Source organism: Dipodomys ordii, unplaced genomic scaffold (genome assembly GCF_000151885.1).
Source record: "Dipodomys ordii isolate 6190 unplaced genomic scaffold, Dord_2.0 Scaffold26, whole genome shotgun sequence".
NCBI lineage: Eukaryota > Metazoa > Chordata > Mammalia > Rodentia > Heteromyidae > Dipodomys > Dipodomys ordii.
In genome coordinates this window covers 607064-628658 of record NW_012267242.1, presented here as the reverse complement: position 1 = coordinate 628658, position 21595 = coordinate 607064, and the positions used below count along the sequence as shown (strand labels likewise).

Sequence of the window (21595 nt, the reverse complement as noted above, 5' to 3'; positions counted from 1 at the left end):
GTTTCTGCATGTGTTTATAAGTGAGACTGGTAATGTTTTCATCTCACAGTATGCTTATCTAGTTAGTATAAAAATTATACAAGTCCATTATTTCCAGTGTTTGATGTTACAAATAAATATTGTAAGACTTATGTTATAAAGTATCACTTTCATTTGCATTATATGTTTCGGTTATAAGTCATATTTCATTCGAGTAAATTCAGGGACCACACAACCTTGTTTCTGAATGGCCAGTTGACCAAATTTTCAACATTGTGAGATCGTGCTGCCCCCTGCTGACTCAGTTTCTTTAAAATATTTTGAGAAGTGAGAATTTATACTTGAGTATAACATTTAATATTCCTATAGGAAGTGAGATCATAAGCATGTTGAAGGTAAAATATTGAATGTAGATCTAACTAATATAGGTCATTTTTGAAAATATTGAAGTACAAAATACCTGATGATGGGAATAAAGGGAATAAAAGGATAAAATACAGCATAATAGTTGAAGAATTTAGACACTCACTAAATGCCAGAGGCTCATGCCTATAATCCTTGCTTCTCAGGAAGCTGATATCGGTTCAATGCAAGCCCAGGCAGAAAAATCTGTGAGCCTCTTATCTTCAATTAACTACCAAGAAGCTGAAAGTGGAGCTGTGGCTTAAGTGGTAGAATGCTGGCCCTGAGCCAAAAAAGCTCAGGAACAGAGTCCAGGCCCTGAGTTCAAGCCTTATACACATACACACAAACATTTATGTCCAAGTCCAAATAGTACCTAAAATTTCTATTGTTTAACGTGCTGCTGACACCTGGTGGAAAATTAGCAAAATGTTATTTGGGGTTTATTTCTCCCCTGGTTCTTTTATCACATTCCTAGTAACTTGATCTTCATTTCCCCACATTTTATTTTGTGGGGTCACAACGTATTAAAATACTTTCCATGAATCATATTTTCCAAATCTTGTGTTTTTTCTTGTCTTTTAATTTCACATAACCAACCAGATAAAGCCTGGCAATTTTTCTTCTAGAAAGCATCTCAAGGCTAGTATACATTTGTTATCCCAGAACTTGGAAGGCAGAGGCAAGAGAATCCCCAGTTCAAATCCAGCCTGGGATAAAGAGTAAAACCTTATTTTGGCAACAAAAACAAAAGGAAACATATCAAAGTCAACACATTCTTGCTACTAATCTTCTCTAACAATCTTATTACCTAGTAGATAGAACATGAACAAAAAAAAAACCCTCCATTTTTGATGGAGAAAAATTAGATTCTCAAGAGGTAAAAGCTCTCAATTCATAGGTAGCTATAGGAACAGGAATGCTACAGTTCCTCCTAGATTATTTTGATTTCTTGTCAAGTATTCTTTATACTTTTGGGATAACAAATGTATACTAGCCTTGAGATGCTTGAGATGCTTTCTAGAAGAAAAATCATGTTGGGTCAGTTGATCACATTTCACTTACCAGTGTCCATGACAGGATATATACATCAGACAGAGTAGACTTCCATGAAATTGACCTTGGTGGTGACACATCTCTACTCAAAATATTTAAGAACAGAATGTAAAAGTAAGGAAGTCTTCCCCCTCCATAACAGCAACGTGTCACTGGCAAAAACCATCCAAGTAAACGTCTTCAGTTCTGAATTAACCAATGTTTTGCATCAGTCTGAGGGGTATTTATTTAAGAAAAGCATTGGAAATCCCTTGTACCACTTAAAATTAACCCTATTTCCTATCTTCTGCCCAGAGGAACTCAAAAACCAGAAGCTGTGGCTCAAAGTGGTAGAGCACCCAAGGTCCTGAGTTCAAGCCATATGAAGATTGTAGTTCAAAGCCAGCCTGGGCAGGAAGGCCCATGAGATTCTTACCTCCAATTTACCACCAAAACCCCAAACATGAAACTGTGCTTCAAGTGGTAGAGTGTTGTCTTGAGCAAATAACGCTCAGGGACAGCACCCAGGTCCTGAGTTCAAGCCCCAAGACTAATACACACACACACAAAAGCATGAGATATGCAAAGAAACAGGAAAGCATTATTAACAGACAAACCAACCCAAGAAAACCATTCAATAAAAGTTGTCCAAAAAAAAGTCTAGACATTTAGCTTAACAAATAAAAGACTCACAATCAGCTCTGTAAATATATTCAAAGAACTAAAACATATGACAATGCCTCACCAAAGAAGTGGCTAGCCATAAAGAGACAAAAATTACTGTAAAAAAAAACCAAACAGAAATCCTGGGTTTAAAAATGCAACTGAAATGAGAAATTAAAGGTAATCAATAGTAGATATGAATTGTCAGAAGAAAGTGAATTTGAAGATAGATCAAACAGATTTCTAGTCTCAGTGGGAAGAAAAAGAAGAGGAGAAAATGAAGATAGCCTTAAAGACATATAAGAGATACCTTCAAACATAACATATATACGCATATTAGGACTCGAGAAGAAGAGAGAAAAGGTCAGAAAGTACTTGAAGAAGTAATAACTAAAAACTTTCCAAATGTGAAAAAAGACAATCATGTGGAGATCCAAGTACCACAATGAACTCCAAACAGCATACTCTGAAAGCTATCCACACATAGATATATAGGTGAAATACAAGCAGAAATTTTTGAAAGTGATAAAAAAGCAATTCATCACATATAAGAGATCCTCAAAAGATTAGAATCTGATGTCTTCACAAAATCACAGTAGCTGAGATGAAATAGGTTATCACATGTAGAAGACTGAAACAAGATTCCTATCTCTATGTTGTAGCAAAATCAATTACAGATGAACCAAAGACCATAGCCTAACACTTGGTCTTTGAAACTACTAGGAGAAAACATGGGAGTATCTTGAAGATACAAGCATAGATAATGGCTTTTAGAATAGAGCTCTAATAGCATGGAATTCACAGGAGGAGCCAGGGGCAAGGTACAATCGTCTAGATCATACCTCCAAGGAACTTATTTCCTCTAAATATGCTTAATCTCCTAATTTACATCTCTTTCCAACAATGCTATCAAATTACAGATCCAGTCCATCAATGGTTTGGATCAGACCCTTCATGATCCACTTCCCCAATGCCTCACTCCTGAATACTGTTGTGATAGGAATCGAGTCTTTTGGGCAACACTTCATATTCAAACCATGATAAAAATGTAGTATACAATATTGATATATATACATATATTACTAGAATAATGAAAGTAAATTGAATACTTTTTTTTTTTTTTTGGTTGGTCATGGGGCTTGAACTCTGGGCCTGGGCGCTGTCCCTCAGCTCTTCAGCTCAAGGCGAGTGCTCTACCACTTGAGCTACAGCGTCACTTCCGGTTTTCTGGTGGTTTATTGGAGATAGGAGTCTCACAGTCTCTCCTGCCTGCCCGGGCTGGCTTTGAACCGCGATCCTCAGATCTCAGCCTCCTGAGTAGCTAGGATTACAGGCGTGAGCCACCAGCGCCCGGCTAATTGAATACTTCTTAAGTATTCAATGTTATATACTAATGTGAAATTAACTTAAAATTTACATATATACACAATTGTTTTAAGAAGGAAGTGTGGATAAGGGAGAGTAACCAAGGGGGTGAAAGACTCTGTCCAATGTATTTGCCATGTGTATGGAAATATCACAGTGAACTCCCCTTGTATAACTAATAATAAAGTCATTTAACAATTTACATCTTCTTTGACATTTTATAACACATTCTACCTCTATATTAATAAAAGTATCCATATAATTGGGAAGGTATTTAAAAAGTTATTCATCTACAATGTTAATAGTAATGAAATGGGTTATGATGGTAGCACACCATGAATTCTCACAAAAAAAGAAATCAAATTGAACTACTCTTACAAAAAAAACCATGATACTGACAGAATTGTTGTGATGATGACAGTAATAACAGGAAGTATGGTAATTTATACAGATAAAAATCTTTAATACACTCTCAAGTAAGGAATTGGGATGATGATGACCACAGTTTAAATTTATGAAACCTCAAGTCTCAAATTTCCTTTGTTAAACTTTAAAATAGAAATAATTCTCTTAAGACACAAATCAGACTATTTGAAAATTAGTTCTGATGCAAATTTCAATTGTCACGAATAAGTCACCGATGAGTGAAATGGCAAAATATGATTTATATGTTCCCTAAAGTGCAAATACAGAGGAAATTTCTGAAAGGCTTAATGAAGCTTCCCAACCACCTCAGTTTTTTAATATGATGTTGCTGTTATATATCTTCATAGAGTATTGAAGATGTTCCAGTAAGTGAAATGTTAGCAGAGATAGAAATAGCAATGCTTTTTTACTTCACTTAATCACAATGTGCTGTTTTGGAACAAATCTTTTCATGTTGTTTTCATTCCTTATATTATTTGTATAATGTAAATGTCAGAATATCCAAGTGGGACTATACTATAAATATGGTCTTGAGAACAATTAATGGACCACATGGTGAATTTCCCCAATTGTGTGTTCCTAAAAGATCAATGAAGCCCAGGAAATTATAAAATGGTCAGTTTCTGACAATTTAGTTTTGATAGCTTTAGTGCTACAATAAATTTTGTTTATATAAGCTGAATCCAAAGAAAAACTAATCAATGATATCACGTATTACATGCAATGAAAGGCATGTTTCCTCATTGTCATAAATTCAATCCTTTTAAAAAAATCTTTATGTTCCTTTATTGGAGCAAGATTCCTGATCAGTCATCAGTGATGTATTACTAAACAGAGACCTGTGCAGGAGCTACATACTAATCCATCTACACAGGTTTTGGTTATACTTTTGCCCATTGACGGAATAGCTCCATTTATAAGGTTTTACACCTCAGAAAGCTTCCAAGCTGACCAGATTGTTCATTAATTTGGCTCTGAAAAAAGTGGTATTGAAAAATTTCAGCTATATTTTACAGAATTAAAAAGCTTATGCGTTCGGCAGCTTCTCGGTGTGATGGCGCTGGGCAGAATTCTTACCCCATCCAGATCCAACTTGAGAGCCATAGATTAGACACCTGGGACTTAAGAGCATCTTATCTTATTTGATTTTTGTCCTAAAGATCCAAACATTACTTCCTTCCAGTAGTGGTACCCTGACTTTTGACTTGTAAATAAACATAAGAACATCAAGAATTTATTAGTTTAGAACTATCACACTTTTTCATATTATTTTAGTTAAAATGTATTTTCAGTGGCATACCTGTACTGATGAATCAAAGGACACTTTTACTTCTCATTCCTGAGTCAATTTAGTCTATTTTACATTGTGTTTTGGGAATAAAGTAATAATCTTGACATTTTTGGAATGCTGACTTTTTAAACAACAAAAACAAATTACAAACTAGGAAAGATGGCACATGTCTGTAATTCCAACACTCAAGAAACTAAGGCAAGGAGGATGTATGCTGGTAATCCCAGCACTCAGGAGGCTGAGCCAGAAGGATTACAAATTCAAGGCTAATCTGGACCAAAAAGTGAAACCCTGATTCAAACAAGCAAATAATCAAATAAATGGACTACCCATGCCACCTCCCCCTGCGCCCCGCCCCCATGCCCAAATATGAGCATAAGGAATGTTCATACATTAGACCAGGTTCTAGCAACACTCTTAGGCAAATTCAACTACTCTCAACTAAGGAACTTTGACCTTTTAGGTCGAAATTATCATAAGATGTAATAAGAACTTAAGAATGGCAAAGCACAGACTGTAGAGACAGATGATTTAAATCTCTACTTGGACACTTTCTGCATATTCAGTTTACCTTCCTACACCTTGTGTTTTTCAGTTATCAGTGGAGGGTGCTAGCACTTACCTCAGCCGGTGAGTTAATATGTATCACATACTGCACCCAGCACCTGGAAGTGCCATTCAAGTTGCACAAGGTCAATGGCTACTGCTTTTTACCTCTTTCCACTAATGGAACTATTCTCAGAAACAATACATTAAAATAAACCCTTTTAACTAAAATCAAACCCTATTAACAACAGATGGAATCTCAGTATAGCATCAACGGCCTAAAATGAGTTTTAAAACGTCTAACTCCCATCTAATGTGATTTGGAAGATCAAACTGCCTAGCTCATAGGCACGAGCTCATCAGTGCAGCCTCCCGCCCCCTGCAGTCACAGTGATTGCTTCTGCAATCGGCATGATATCCAATTTGGAGGCCACTATGTGGAGAATCAAATCATTGAGCTCTTACTCTGAAGTCAACACCAAGCTTTCATTGTGAACTGCATCAGAAAGGGTCCAGTGAAGGAAACACTCCACTTTGTGTACCTCTGGAAGAAAGACATAAGGAACTTATAAAATTGTCAGAAGAGTTGGTGAGCACCAGGATATTGGCCAATCCTGCAGGAAGCCAAAGGAACTACTTGTATAGACAGAGAGATGAGTTACAAAATACTAGCTTAGCTCAATCAAGGAATCAGCAAGCCATCACTGCCACACCACGGCAACGGCCTGAAAACTAGCTATTAGAATGTTGCTGGGAGGAAATCATCTTAACTTGAACTTGCCTGCCTGAAGCAGTAAAATGGCCTCTGCCTCTTCACCTTGCAAACCATGCACAAACACATTTAATTGGCAGAATCTGATTAACATCCAGAACTCTGGGGAATATTAAAAATGTAGTTCTCCTAAGGGAAAGAAATTAGAAAAGGTTGGGGATATTTTTTGATTGTCTAATCACTTAGGACAGTGACTTTGGAATAGTTAAAGATACTTAAGTATACTTTTATCATCTGAAAAATAGGTGTAAATAATAATACCTCCCCTCTTGTGGGTTGGATCTGAAATGTCCAGTACAGGATTTTGCACATGGCTAAGGGATTATCAATCTTTTCAATGAATCAACTTTTTGTTCCACTCATTCTTTGTATAGTTTCTTCAGGCTCTGATTCATCAATTTCTGCCCTAGCCTTCATTATTTGTCTGCTAATTTTTGGTATGGTATGTTCTTGTTTTCTAGGAACTTGAGGTGCATCATTAGGCTAGGTTTTGTTGGAGGGGTGTTTTTTTAGGTGTTCATAGTGTAAATATAATACCACTTTCACCGAACCCCAAAGATTCTAGTAGTTTCTGTTTTCATTTTCAATAGATTCTAGAACTTCTGGATTTCTTCCCTTATTTCTTCAATGACTCACTTATTCAGCAAACTGTTGCCCAATCTTTGTATGATTAAATATATTTTGTGGTTTCTTATGCTGATTTCTAGTTTTATTCCATTTTGGATGTATAAAAATGAAGGGGATTATATCAATTCTTAGGTTTGCAGATACTTGCTTTAGGTCCTAAAATATATTCTACTTTGGGGAAAGTTCCATGGACTGCTCAGAATGTACATTGTGCAATTGTTGGATCGTGAGTCCAACTGATGGTGTCATTTACTTCTGAGATTTCTTTGCTGATATTTTTGCATGACCTATCTATTGGTGAGAGCATGGCACTGAAGTCTCCCGCAATCATTATGCTGGGATTTTAAGTCTGGCTTCATTAAACATGAAGCTGGGTGTGCCAACACAACTTGTGTATTTGTTAACAATGGTTAGTTCCCCTTGCTAGATTGTTCTCTTTATTAATAGGGAGTAACTTTGTCTCTTCTAATTTTGGTTTAAAGTCTATGGGATCAGATATAATTATGCCAACCTGATTTCAGGGTCTATTTGCTTGGTAGACCTTTTCATTCCAAAGTAACATTTGTTTTTGTCAGGAAGATGCATTTCTTGTATGCAAAGAAAAGTTGGGTTTTGCATTTGAATACAAATTGCCATTATATGTTTTCATTTCGGAGAATCAAGACCACTAAAATTCAGGGCTATTATTGAAAAATATGCAGTAACTCCTTCCATTTTTTGTATTGTTTTGATTCTTCCTGCTCTTCATTTGCTTATCTACTCATCTGATGAGATTTTTTCTTCCCTGTTTTTATGATTATCTTTGTCCTCTCTTCCATATATAGAATGCCTTCCAAGAACTTCTCAAGTGCTGGTTTAGTGGTCATAAGTTGGTTTGTCATGGAACATTTTTATTTGTCTCTCAATTATAAATGATAGTTTTGCTATGCAGATTAATCTAAGTTGGTAGCTGGTAGTTGTTTGCTTTCAGTGTTTGAAATACATAATTCCATGTTCTTTCTTTTAATTTCTGGTGAGAAATCTGCTACTGTTTTGATGTGTTTGCCACTGTATGTTACCTGGCACTTTTCTCTTGAAGTTTGCAGTAATGTTTCCTTGCCCTGGATTTTCAATGTTTTAACTGATATATCTTTTTTTTTTTTTTTTTTGAGGTCCAGTCATGGGGCCTGAACTCTGGGCCTGGGCGCTGTCCCTCAGCTCTTCAACTCAAGGCTAGCACTCTACCACTTGAGCCACAGCACCACTTCTGGCTTTTTTCTTTTTTTTTTCTTATGTGGTGCTGAGGAATCGAACCCAGGGTCTCAGGCATGCAAGGCAAGTGCTCTACCACTGAGCCATCTTCCCAGCCCTTAACTTATATATCTTGAAGTGATTCTTTAAAAATTTAAAGCCAAGTGTTTTAAAATTTTATTTCATTTTTTTAATGATATTTTTGTTATCTTTCAGTAGGGGATATCATTGAAATCAGTTTATAAGTATAGTACATCTTGTCAATATCAGCCCTTTTATCATTCTCCTCCATCCCTCACAATCCACTGACGTGTCACTTTTCTGGTCTGGTCTGTTGGATGTTCTGAAAGCCTCCTGGACCTGGATGGCTGTTCCCAAGACTAGAGAACTTTTCTCCTATTCTTTTATTGTATGTTTCCTACCTTTTTAACTGCACCTCTTTTTTCCTTCTTCGATGCCCATGATGCTTAGGTTTGGTTTCTTAATATAAGTGTCCTTTATTTTTTCATATCTCTTATTTGACTGTCCTCAAGCCCCGATATTCTGTCTTAAATTTTATACTATCTACTGGAGAGACTTTTCAGGTTTTTAATTTGACTTGGTAGGCTTTTCAGTTCTATAATTTCATTTAATTCTTTTTAAGGATTTCTATTACCAGTGAATTTCTATTTTATATCCTGTAGTGTTTTTCTTACATTGGTCAGCTATTTGTATCCTCTTTGGGTTCCTTCAGCTTTTTACATACACGTCCTCATTCATTTTCTTAATCACTATTTTCCTGTCTACCAGTACTGGGACTTGAACTCAGAGCCAGGGCACTGTCCTTAGCTTTTTTGCCCAAGGCTAGCATTCTATCACTTAGGCTACAGGTCCACTTCCAACTTTGTTTTGGTGGTTAATTGGTGATAAGAGTCACACAGTTTTCTTCCTGGGCTGGCTTTAAACTGTGATCTTCAGATTTCAGCCTCCTGAGTAGCTAGGATTACAGGCATGAGCCACTAGTGCACATGGCCGTTCATCATTCATATAATCATGTTTTTGAGGGTTTTTTTCCTTTGCTTTTCTTTACTATCCTTAGTGTCTATTACTGTGGGGTTGTTGCCCTTTGGAGATTTTGTATCACTTTGGGTTTTCAAATGTCTTGTGTTCCCATGTTGGGATTTATGCATAAGGCCAATTTCTTGATGGGATATTTTAATCACCTTTAATTTTAAAGTTGAAGTATTCATAAAGTTCAAGTAGGACTGTGTAGCAGAAGGGTATAGTTCAGTTTCTCCTCACTGGACAAGCTTTTGTCTACAACCTCAAGGAAGCAGGCCTGGTCCCTTCCAGCACCATTCAGATGAGAACTAGCTGGGATTTCTCATATTTTCCTGGGCTTGGGTTGGTGTTATATGTGATTTGAGTGTGGGTTTATCAGTGAAGGGTCAGTTATCTGCTTCTGTGTTGCTTTTATGGTGGAATCTTCCCCTTTTTGATTATTTGAAACTACCATAATCCACACAGTCCATAAACAAGCTCCCATTACTGAATGGTTTTCCCTGTTTGGGCCCCTGGGGTAGTCCATGGACTACCCATGGGGTATTCCTCTAATGATGTGCCTTATAGGGAACTCACTGAGTTCTGCACTGGCATTAGAGAACTGAGGGCTAAGTGCTCTGCTGGCAGGTCTCAGTTCTTTCAGACTCCACTCAGCAGCTTGTTACCCTGTGGGAAGGCTAAGGCTGGAGGGTATTGGTTGCTCTCCAGTATTCCTGTACTCAGAGTGCTACGTCTCACCTGGCAGCAAGACCTCAAAGACATTAGATAGCTCCTAGATGCTCAACACTCACAGCCAGCCACTGGCATGGTTCTGTTTTTGCAATGATCCTTGGGTACTGGGACTCACTGACAGCCAGGCCCTTTACTGTGTGAGCTCCTATTGCGGAATCCTCAGATTCCCTTCCTTCTCCAAGGACACTTCTTCTTTCTGTCTCTGGCTTTTCCTTACTTTCTAGGCCCTCCAGTTGTGGCTCGGTCTGTCTGGTGGTGGGCTGATTAAAAGGAGGTAATATAGACTGATGACTGGCAGCCCCTTCAATCTGAGCTCTCCACCAGCAGAAGTGAGTGCTGCTTTCTGAAATGTACTTCAGGCGAATGAAACTGCTTGCAGGGTGAAGCTGCCAACTGCTGAGCCTTCTTCAGTTGCTTTCCTAGCTCTTGCCAGAAGCCCTCAACTTGCCTGAGTCAAACCTTTCTGTTTTCACATTGGCCTCTGGTGGTAGTCTTCCACCCAAACACCATTGCTGGGAGAGCCAGAGATCCCTGCTCACTGACTGTTTTCCAACCTCTAAGCCCACTCGTTGTGGCTCTGTTCAAAGACTGCCTGGTTGCAAGTGGCTTGCGAGAACCCAACATAAACCAAACACTGAAATCTGAGCTCTATGCCAGCAGAGGCTAGATGCCTTATTTTCTGAAATGGATCTAAGGCACGAAGCTCACTGGTCAGGGCAGGGCTGCTGACCTCGTGAGCCAGAGTGGAGACTTTCCGTCTCTGTGTCTAGCTCTGGGAGCAGGGTGGACACTGGCTGGTGTCTCGGAACTCTCTGGTCACATATTGTTCCTTAATTTCTAAGCCCCTCCGTTGTGGCTCAGTCTGAAAGCTTGCCTGGGCTGCATCTAAACAACGAATGTAAACTGATCACTCAAATCAGAGCTGTTTCTCACAGGAGTATAATCCCACCCCATCCTCTTTTGTTTTCTGAAATAGTCTTCCAGTATGAAGCTGCTTGTACTGCTAGTGTGGGACCACTGACCAGTGAGCCAGAATCAAGGCTCTCCTTCCTCTAGGCATACCTCTGAGGTATATATACCTGAAGTCACTAAGCACCTTGGTTTCCAAGCCCTACGTTTTGTCTAGTCTCATGGCCTGCTTGCAGGCTGCTTAAAGGTAGCAATGCAATCTGTTTCCCTGAGTCCTTTAGTCTAGAGAAGGAGTCACACCTTCGAGCAGCACCTTGTGCTCTCTGTCATCTGGGGTAAAAGGTTTTCTTTTCGGATGCTGACCTATCACACTGGGGATGACACTGTTACCAAATCCCCATGCTGGAAGAGAGAGAGAGAGAGAGAGAGAGAGAGAGAGAGAGAGAGAGAGAGAGAGTGTGTGGATTTGTCCCATAGCTAGGTTTGCCCGTCTGTTCTAAAGACTTCTAGGCTTCCCTGGTGGCAGAGGCTTCAGCTTCTTTTCTACCCCACGAGCATTTGGACTGGAGCTGTAAACTGTTCCTTAATTTTCTCCATCTACATTACCCCTTTGTAAGAAGACTGCAGCCAGGCAGACATATAAAGCAAGTAACAATCAGGAGACAGTAGTAAGATGTGTTCTTGGAGAAGGAAGGGTTTATTATATACAGGTTGAAAATTCACCTGTTTTGCCACAGGTTTCACCTATCCTCTCCCCCTACTCTCCTCCCCCACTCCCGGGGCTGGTATAAAAACTTGAACTCAGGGTCTCTTGCTTTTCCTTAGTTTTTGTTTTTTGTTTGTTTTTTTGCTCAAAGACGATGTTTTAACACTTGAACCATCCACTTCTGGCTCTTTTCTCCTTCCTTCCTTCCTTCTTTCCTTCTTTCTTTCTTTCTTTCTTTCTTTCTTTCTTTCTTTCTTTCTTTCTTTCTTTCTTTCTTTCTTTCTTTCTTTCCTCTCTCTTCTTTCTTTTTGGTTAAATGGAGATGAACATTAAACTGAGGGTCACATGGAGCAAGTCAAATACATGAGAACATTCTGATTATGAAAGAGGTATACCATGACTAGAAACCTATCTGACAACATCCCAGCTATTGAGCATGGAGTGAGAAATAACTAAAAACAATAGCTACTGAATGATAAAAACTACATGCTTATTTCAGGGTTCTTATTTGAAAATACTGGAAACTAACTCTGAGTCATAATGTAGAGCAATTTGTTAAACAATAGAGACAAAGTGGTTAATGGCTCAACTTCTCAAGAATCAGGTGTAAAGCAAGATCTAAGCTGCTGAGGGGTCATGGACTTTACTTCAACTGTTACTAGCCCAGCAACAATATCGCCCCTCACTCTGACCTCCAGAATCCTCCACCCTCAATTTCAAGCATGACTTGAGCATAATGTCTGCTTGTTCAGTCTACATTCAGGGTTTCCTGAAAACAAACAGGAGTGGTATGTTCTAGGTCACAAAGCTCCTGCTGTACCTACTCTTGAGATTGAAAAAGTTAATTTTCTAGCTTATTTTTAGGAGGTAGAAATCATTAGCTGACATAAGAAAGTTGTGGATAAGGTTTAAAAGAGTGAGAACACAATACATAGTTACCACAAAATGTGATGCATTGGGCATACAAAACTCATTTAAAATTCACCCATGTCTGTTATTACTTAACTTCTTTCCAATGGATATTAGTAAAATCACACAGTATGCAAGATGAATAGAATCTTAGGAGTTCTTTTGGCCTAATCTTCTCATTTCACTGAGAAATCCATTTCCAAAATAGTTTACCAAATTTACATAACCTACTTACTGGAAAGAACTCAGTTTTTAACTCTTAATATATTTTTTTGTCATCCAATGCACAAAAGAAGCATAACTCAAACTATATCTTAAAGTTAAAACTGTAGTCACTCTTAGCAGAATACATTGTTTAGTTCTCAGAAAGTTATTTTCGTGATACTGACTTTATATTTCTCAGTTCTATTCACCAATAAGTCCCTAAAAAACTTGCTATGCAACTAAATTTTTATTCATAATTCAAATTTTCTATTATCATCCATGAAAATAAAAGTATAAGTATACATCAAATGTAATTTCTATATTCTCTGATTTGATTCAAACTTTCCCTTGATAAAAGGCTAATATTCTTGCAACAACAAAAGTAGTTATTTAAAAAAAACCACGAGAGTACATGTTAAGACATGAAGATACCTGGTTTTTGAAGTGAATGTATTTCTTACAAAATGAGAGAAAAATAAAGTAAAAAAAAAAATAGTCAAACAAGCCAGGTGCCTGTGGCTCACGCCTGTAATTCTAGCTACTCAGGAGGCTGAGATCTGAGGATCATGATTCAAAGCCAGCCTAGGCAGGAAAGTCTGTGAAGCTCTTACCTCCAATAAACCACTAGAAAACCAGACATGGCTCTGTTGCTCAGGAGGTAGAACGCTCGCCTTGAACTGAAGAACTGAGGGACAGCGCCCAGGCACAGAGTTCAAGCCCCATGGCCAACAACAACAACAAAAAAGTCAAATTATAATAATGAGATTTCTCCATGAAGTTAATATTAAAACTTAAGCAAAGAAAACATTCAACACTATAGCATCTACAGAAAATATACATGTATGTACATATATAATATGGAGATATACTGCATGTTTTTGTATACATATACACAAACAACACAAACATGTACATATATGCATATATATGCACACATATCATATACATTTATGACATTTATGTATGTATACACATAGTTTTTTTGGTGCTGGTCCTGGGGACTGAATTCAGGGCCTGGGTGCTGTTCCTGAACATTTTTTGCTCAAGGCTCTACCACTAGAGCCACAGTTCTTCTGGCTGGCTTTTTTTGATGTTTAATTGGAGATAAGAGTCCCATGGTCTTTACTGCACATTCTGGCTTCAAACTGTGATTCTTGGACCTCAAGCCTCCTGAGTAGCTAGGATTACATGTATGAGCCACTAGTGTCTGGTATGTATATAGTTTTTTTGTACCATAGTTTGAACGCAGAGTCTCAATACATCTCCAGCCCTTTCTTCATTTTATTTTGAGACAAAATTTCACTAAGTTGCCCAAACTAGGCTTGAACTGACTATGTAGCCCACTCTGGCCTCAAATTTTATATTATAGATGTGAGGATTATAGGTATGAGCAATCACACCTGGCTAGAAAATACACATACACTATTAATACTATATGTGCATGAACAGACTCATTAGACATAAAATTATGAAAGTTAACCTCACAATTATGGTGTGCTGAGTCTTATAGTATGAGTAAGTTGGAGAAAAATGCATAGCAAGGGAAAAGAAAAACTAAACAGCTACAGAATTTGAAATTTCTCTGCATCACTGCAGAGAAAACATTTGTTTTTTCTTTTTCTTGTTTTTAATCCAGAATGCAAGAATGGTTCATTATTTAAAACGATCAGTTTATGCTGAACCCAAATGATCACTTATAAAATGTAACAACATATCATACTGTACTCCATAAATAGGTATAATTATTATGTGCTAATAAAAAATAAGTTTAGAAAGTCAATGTACTTGACTTCATTAACTTAAAAAAAGAGAAAACCATCTAATTATTTCAGTAGATAAATGTCTACTTCTTTTAAATCTCAACAAATTAGGATGTATTATTTATTTTTTATTTCTTACTCATTGATTTTGGTGGTACTGGGGTTTTGAACTCAGTTTCATGCTTCCTCAGGTAATCTATAGCTTAAGACATTATTCTATCCTTTTGTGTTCTGGTTATTTTCTGGGTATGTGTACCAGTACTGAGGCTTGAACTCAGGACCTCAAGCTCTACTCAGCTTTTTCACTCATGACTGGAGCTCTACCACTTGAGCCACATCTCTAGTTGGGCTCTTTGCTACTAAATTAGAGATGAGAGTCTGACAGACTTTTCTACATTGGCTGGCTCTAAGCTCATATTGTTGTTCTCTGTAGGTAATAAATCTTTTTCTTTATGGCTTTCAAGATTTTTCTCTTCACTTTTTAGCTTTTCAATACTTTCATTATGGTATGTGTGTTTGTGTGTGTCTGTTTACTGTGATTAGTTTTTTATTTTAACTTTAAAAATTAATATTTTTTAGCAGTATGAGGAGTTTATTCTTGAGATACCAATTTCTAAGAGCAAAATATGGACATGCTTATTCAGATTTAAACACTGTCCTAGAAGCAAGAGTATCATGAGTTGCAGGCCAGCCTGGTATATAGTGACAACCTTGTCTCCAACTGGGGAAGAAAGGATAGAAAGTATAATAATGTCTGATTTTCTTCATTTAAATAATTTTATGGTAGTGAAAGATAACCAATCATGATCTAGGCAGCAGTATACAGCCAATAACACAAAATACTTTCTGTAATATAGAAAATAAGATAGGGGACTAAGATCAATCTTAATACCACCTAGTATTTCGTTGGTTTGTTTTTCTGCATGGAATTGAACTCAGTGCCTTACACTTGCTAGGCCTGGGCTCTATCACTCGAGCTGTAACCTCAGCTTGTACAACCTAGTTTTAACCTGAAAGAAAACAATAAATTCTATAATAGTTGATATAATAGATGATATAACAATCAACTACTTAGTATATAGTCAACAAAGAAACAGACATGTAAGATACTAGACTAGAAGTCTGTGAAGAAAAAAATAAAATAATAAAATAAATCATGTACCATCTTCAAGGGTAACTTTTATAGGAAAAAAATCACCTACCTATTCAAGACTTAAAATTTTTGTAAAGATATGTTCGCTTTGTAAGTAATATAAAGTTGTTGGGTTGATTATGGGTTATTTTTACATTGTATGTAATATATACCATGAACATAAACTGTATCCAGGTCATTTGATGAGATACTCACAGAATGATTGCAAGAAGGTTCCAGTATTACAGGTAATGACATTTTCCCTTGAAGATTCAATTTTGTTAAATAAAAAATCTTTTCCCCCACAATCTTTTCCTTTTTCATGCGGTGTACACCATACAGTCTAAACCGAACTGCATAATTTCCAATCATCTCAGATTCAACATGATTGAATTTGAATGTTTCTGTGAAGACTGGGCAAGGTCCTCTCTGGATGCTGGTTTTTGCTCTCTGTTTCTTTATAGGTAGAAGAACAAGGTGTACTTGCCATGAGTTGCCACCTGTCCTGTTATATGTTGGGATGTCTGTGACAGCTGTCACTGTTACCAGAAGCTTCTGTTCTTGTGAGTCATAGTCAAAAGTCACATCCAGTGTGCCATATTTAGCTTCTGGCTCAGGATCAAAAGGTTTAGGAAGCTGTGAAGAGGATCCTTGAGCTGACATGTCCTAAAAAAAGCAAATTTAAATGTTTTCAGTTTTTAACTCTATTACTGACTCTACCATGTAAATAAATGACTGATATTTCTTCAGTGTATGATATGAAAATAATTTTCCTTTGCTATCACAATGAAAGTGTAATAATTAGTACTCAGCTACAATGACAGACTACCCTGTTGGACTAGATTAGTGTCATCAGTAAGTAAAACTAAAATCTTAGTACAATAAAGACACACTTAGAATGTAATATTCCCTATCATAATTTTTAGGATATTAAATATGTTTTCATAAATGATAAACAAAAATATACCTTAACGTATATTTGTTTTTTTTAAGTAGAAGACCACCAAGTTTTACTTGAGACATAATCAGTAGATACAACTAGCAACTCAACATTAGGCAAGAAAGGAAGAGCATGTAAAACACAATGGCAGAGAAAACTTGGATTCCATTTTCAGTGCTTGTTCTAAAATATGTATCTCTAAAACAATACAAATTTATCTCAACTTAAAAATCAATGGAAATGTAAAATATGAAAGCATAATCACAAAGGCCCTTAAATATTTCTGCAGCCAAGTATTTTTCTCCAGACCATAGACCATAGTTACTTCGATTCTTAGCTGGAATTAAAAAACAAGGTATGATATTCTAATACTAATTTCCAAAATTGAAAAAAGCTAGAAACTGCGCCCATTTTTCTACAATTGTCCCAAATTCCTGCCAGTCTATCTAGAATATACTGGGAGTTTCATCATTCTTAAAAAAGGTATAAAAAAACAGTCCTTTCTCTTTCACAGAGTTTGGATCAAAGTTTTATGAAACCGTTAGTTGGTAAGAGGTCATCAAGAGTTATGGATGCCTCCTATGAATTCTTCTGAGCCCTTTCTTGACTATCAGTTGGATCCTGTATGTTGATAGGCTCTATGGTAGCAAAAGCCTGGGTTAAACCAAGAAAAATACAAATTTTCTATTTGATGCATAATGTCGAAGACAGGGATGCAAAATAAACTGGAAAAAACAAGAGTGAATTTATTACTAGCTCAGGCTATCAGAATTCCACATCTAAATATTCATACAATATGCATTTTCCATATATATATATATTTTTTTTTTGTTGTTGTTGTTGTTGTTGTTGGTCATGTGGCCTGAACTCTGGGCCTGGGCACTGTTCCTCAGCTCTTCAGCTCAAGGCTAGCGCTCTACCACTTGAGCCACAGCGCCACTTCTGGCTTTTTCTGCTTATGCGGTTCTGAGGAATCAAACCCAGGGCCTCATGCAAGCAAGGCAAACATTCTACCACTGAACCACCTTCCCAGCCCAGCATTTTCCATATTCTTTTAATTCATCCAATGATGGTATAAGACACACAACAACAAATAGAATGAAAGGAATTCTAAAGAAGTATTAATGCAGATAACAAGTTAGCAGCTTCTGAAATAAGGGGAAAATAGAGTTGACTATTGAGGTAGGTCAAGTAGCTTGTGAGACATAGGCAGAACACAGTAACTAAGCTGACAACTTAGAAAATGTGTCAAAGGTAGAAAAACTTCAGAGAATAGATGGCATGAATGGTACCTACAGTTATGGATGGAAAGCCCAAGCCATGATCATGTGGCCTCTGGGTTGATGGCTTCTTTCTCCAGGTGTTCAACTTAGGAAATGCAGATAAAAGCCTATATCTGTTTAGCAGGCTAACAGGCAAATCTCAGTGGTAGCCATGTGTATTTGCTGCTGCATCTCTCCCATAAAATGAATGAGTCTCTAGGTACCCTTAGTCAAATCTTAACTCTGACCTTGCTACCAACAATAAATAAGAATTCTGATGGAACAGAAACAGAAAGACTGGTATATGGACACAGAAGCAGCTACAACTCACCTAGTGTGAGCTTTCTATCCACACCTGCTTACATTCTGTTCTAGATGTGGTAATCTACATTATCTTGCTCTTATTTCTTGCTGTGTACCCTGAACAGATGAACACATGTGTGTATGTTCGCATGTATGCATGCACACTCATTCATGTGCTTTGAGCATTTCAATTTGGTCTGTGGGCCCTCTGGGAGAGCCTGATTTATGGTATTTTTTTTTCTTACAGTTAGACAGACCTGCATGTTTGAATCACAGTTCTATTTAAGAGATGCTTATACTTGGGGAAATTGCTTCTGAGTCTTAATTTTTCATTTGTAAAAAGGAAACAATACTTCTTATAAACATGATTGGTAGAATTAAGTGGACTAGCTAAAGCTCATAGGAAAATTTCCAGCACAACTCATGACAACTGCTGTTGTTAATTCTACAATTCATGCTTCATTGTTAATTTACTGTCAACCTATACAGCAAAACCATAAAGCAAAGATCTCAAATTTATTTAACTGAAAGAGCACAAAGAAGCATTGGTCATGGAAATCCATAACATACTGATATGCAAACAGGTATTAAATATATATTGATAGGTATCCATTTAGAATTTTTTAGCTACTGTCATACTAGAAATATTAGGTAAGTAGTAACAGGTACAAAAGTACTTTTCAAAATTATAGAAGAACTTCCTCCATTAAGGCAAGCCTATCTGCACCTTAATTGTTCTTCGAATTGAGAAACTATCTTCATTATGTACTTCTGACTGCTGATTGGAAAATCCACCTAGTAAGAATGCAGATATGCTATGGTATGAATCAATGTTTTCAGGAAGTTGTAAAAACTTGTCATCTAAATTAGTATGTGGAAAGCAAATCCTAAAAATAAGTAACTGTTTTAGGAAAACATTTTTCAATATTTTCATCACTATAAGAAGATTAAAACATGACAATGTTTTTAAAAAATTAAAAATATGACAATACTCTGACATGGTAGCAATTATATTTATTGTCATTTTTATATTTTTGCTCGAAAATAGCACTTAACCTCAGCTAACTACTGATGCATGATAACATAAACTCAAATTTCATCAGTAAAAATGATCAGCATTTTCCCTTCTCATTTTCTATAACATTAAAATGGGACTATTTTGAAAGGCCCATGAAACATTAATGAGTACTCTCTTAACACTAAAAAAATCCAAAAAAATTATAAAAAAATACAAATAGTAATCTCAAGATGAATGAAAAAAGATAATTTTAGAACACTGTATAGAAAGTGTTTTTTTAAAAATAGATAGCAACCCATCATTAGCTACTCATCATTCCTTGGTGGAAAAGAAGAGCTGAAAATTAGCTGGGACAGCCCTGGTAAGTTGGTTGGATAATAGCTGCATTAAGGAACTGGTACCATAAGCTACAAAGGGATAAGATGACACCCATTCTTCTCACTAAGAGAAGAAGCACTGGATTTTTTTTTATCCTCCACATCACAATCATTTTCAACCTTCTGTATGCTTTTACTTACTTCTGGGCTCAGGACTGCAGTGCTGTCACTTGGAACATCTTCTTCGTATCCTTTATTATGATAACTTTCTATTTCATGACCTGTGCTTCCTTCACTTGGGCACTTGTTGTATGAGCATCTTGGACTGTTGTTGCAGTGGGAAAATTCACATTTACTGTCCCCAATTTCTGAGGGTGTACATGAGAGATGGGGAGAACCACTGTCATCCTGATAGGGTGGTGGCTGCAGTTCATCCAGTGGGGGCGTTCTTCTCATCCTCTGAATGCAGTTTCCTGATAATAGTTAAGAATCGGGTCACTGTTTCCAACTAGCCTCAACATACAGAACAGTGCACAATAATTACAAAGAAGTTCAAAAATGATTAAAAATTGTGTGGCAATGTAGCTGTTGGCTCTACTACATGAATTTTCTTCTCACCTACTTCAGGTGCAGAAATAAAATAATCTGGTTCTCCTCTCCTCTCCTGTGTGGTAAGATCAGGAAAAATAAGTCATATTAAGAGAGATTCTGTAAAATACCATTAAAGTAAGTTTTAAGCCGAGCGCTGGTGGCTCACGCTTGTAATCCTAGCTACTCAGGAGGCTGAGATCTAAGGATCATGGTTCAAAGCCAGCCTGGGCAGGAAAGTCCGTGAGGCTCTTACCTCCAATAAACCACTAGAAAACCGGACGTAGCACTGTGGCTCAAGTGGTAGAGCGCTCGCCTTGAGCTGAAGAGCTGAGGGACAGCGCCCAGGCCCAGAGTTCAAGCTCCATGACCGACAAAGAAAAAAGAAGCTAAGCTAAAAAAAACAACTTCTAGTTGCATATGCAAATGTTTTAAAGTTCAGTCTCAACTGACACAGCTTCTAAAGCATTAATATCTTCCTCTAAGGATGCAAATTTAATCAACCATTGAATTAAGCTAAGTGATGATATGTAATACTTACTGGACCATGAAGTCAATTCATAGTTTCCCAATGCAGTGGGAAATTTGTCCTTCACTTTTGTTCTAAGAAGAGAGGGTGATTTCTCCCAGAAATCTCAGCATATTGCTCATAGATCTTACCAGACAAAAGTGAGTATATCTATTACTAACCCTTCACTGGCAGGAGAAATGGGATTATCATAACTGGCTTAGGAATTTGAAGGCTAGCTTCACTTTCATACCAATATAGAAAAGAATAGACACCTGAACAGTGTAGAAGCCAGCAAGGAACAAAACAGAGAGAAGATCATGACTAGGAAATGAACATAATGGTGTATATACCTTCTTTACACTCCAGTTTGCCAACTGGATCTCAGTTTTCATTTTGTTTACAATATATTTTTCCTCTGTGGCTCCCCCTCCCCCACCTCGACTTCAAAACAAAATTTCCTTTTGCTTGATCAAGATGGTATAATTTTGTTTAGCTTATGTTTTCATTTTATCGTGGCCTTCCTGCCCATCAACTAGTACTTTATTACAACTAAACTCTAGTCATCTGGCTTTTGTTTAGATTTATTGTTACTCTTACTCCAAAGACCAAGGCACAAATTAATTATACAAGGATGTTTGTGATATCAAAAGACTCCAGCTATGCTCAATGGGTAGATTTTGATACTGTTTTCTAGGTTTGTCCAAGTGAATTGGAATGTATAACTTACCATGATAAGTCTTCAAAATACAATGCTATCGTGACATCTTTATGATTGTATTTCACTTTTCACAGTGAAGAACAGGCAAATGTGTACAGAATTAAAAATTCATTAAAATACATGATCATAAGGATTTCTCCTTTTAAACATTTGCAGTAATTTATTTTTGTTCTATTTGGCAACTATTTTGTGCTATCTACCTAGTATAA

At 37.0% G+C, this 21595-nt stretch overlaps 1 protein-coding gene across 2 annotated transcripts in view; it reads right to left on the bottom strand.

Moving 5' to 3' along the window:
• Syt14 (synaptotagmin XIV) overlaps nucleotides 1-21595 on the bottom strand; it is a 125447-nt gene that overhangs the window by 11194 nt on the left and 92658 nt on the right. For both annotated transcript variants that reach the window (XM_013015152.1, XM_013015151.1), the window contains exons 4-5: nucleotides 19771-20042; nucleotides 15946-16395 (exon numbers count right to left, since the gene is read on the bottom strand). In XM_013015152.1, the coding sequence (XP_012870606.1) occupies nucleotides 15946-16395; nucleotides 19771-20042 (722 nt within the window). The remainder of the gene's footprint in view (nucleotides 1-15945; nucleotides 16396-19770; nucleotides 20043-21595) is intronic.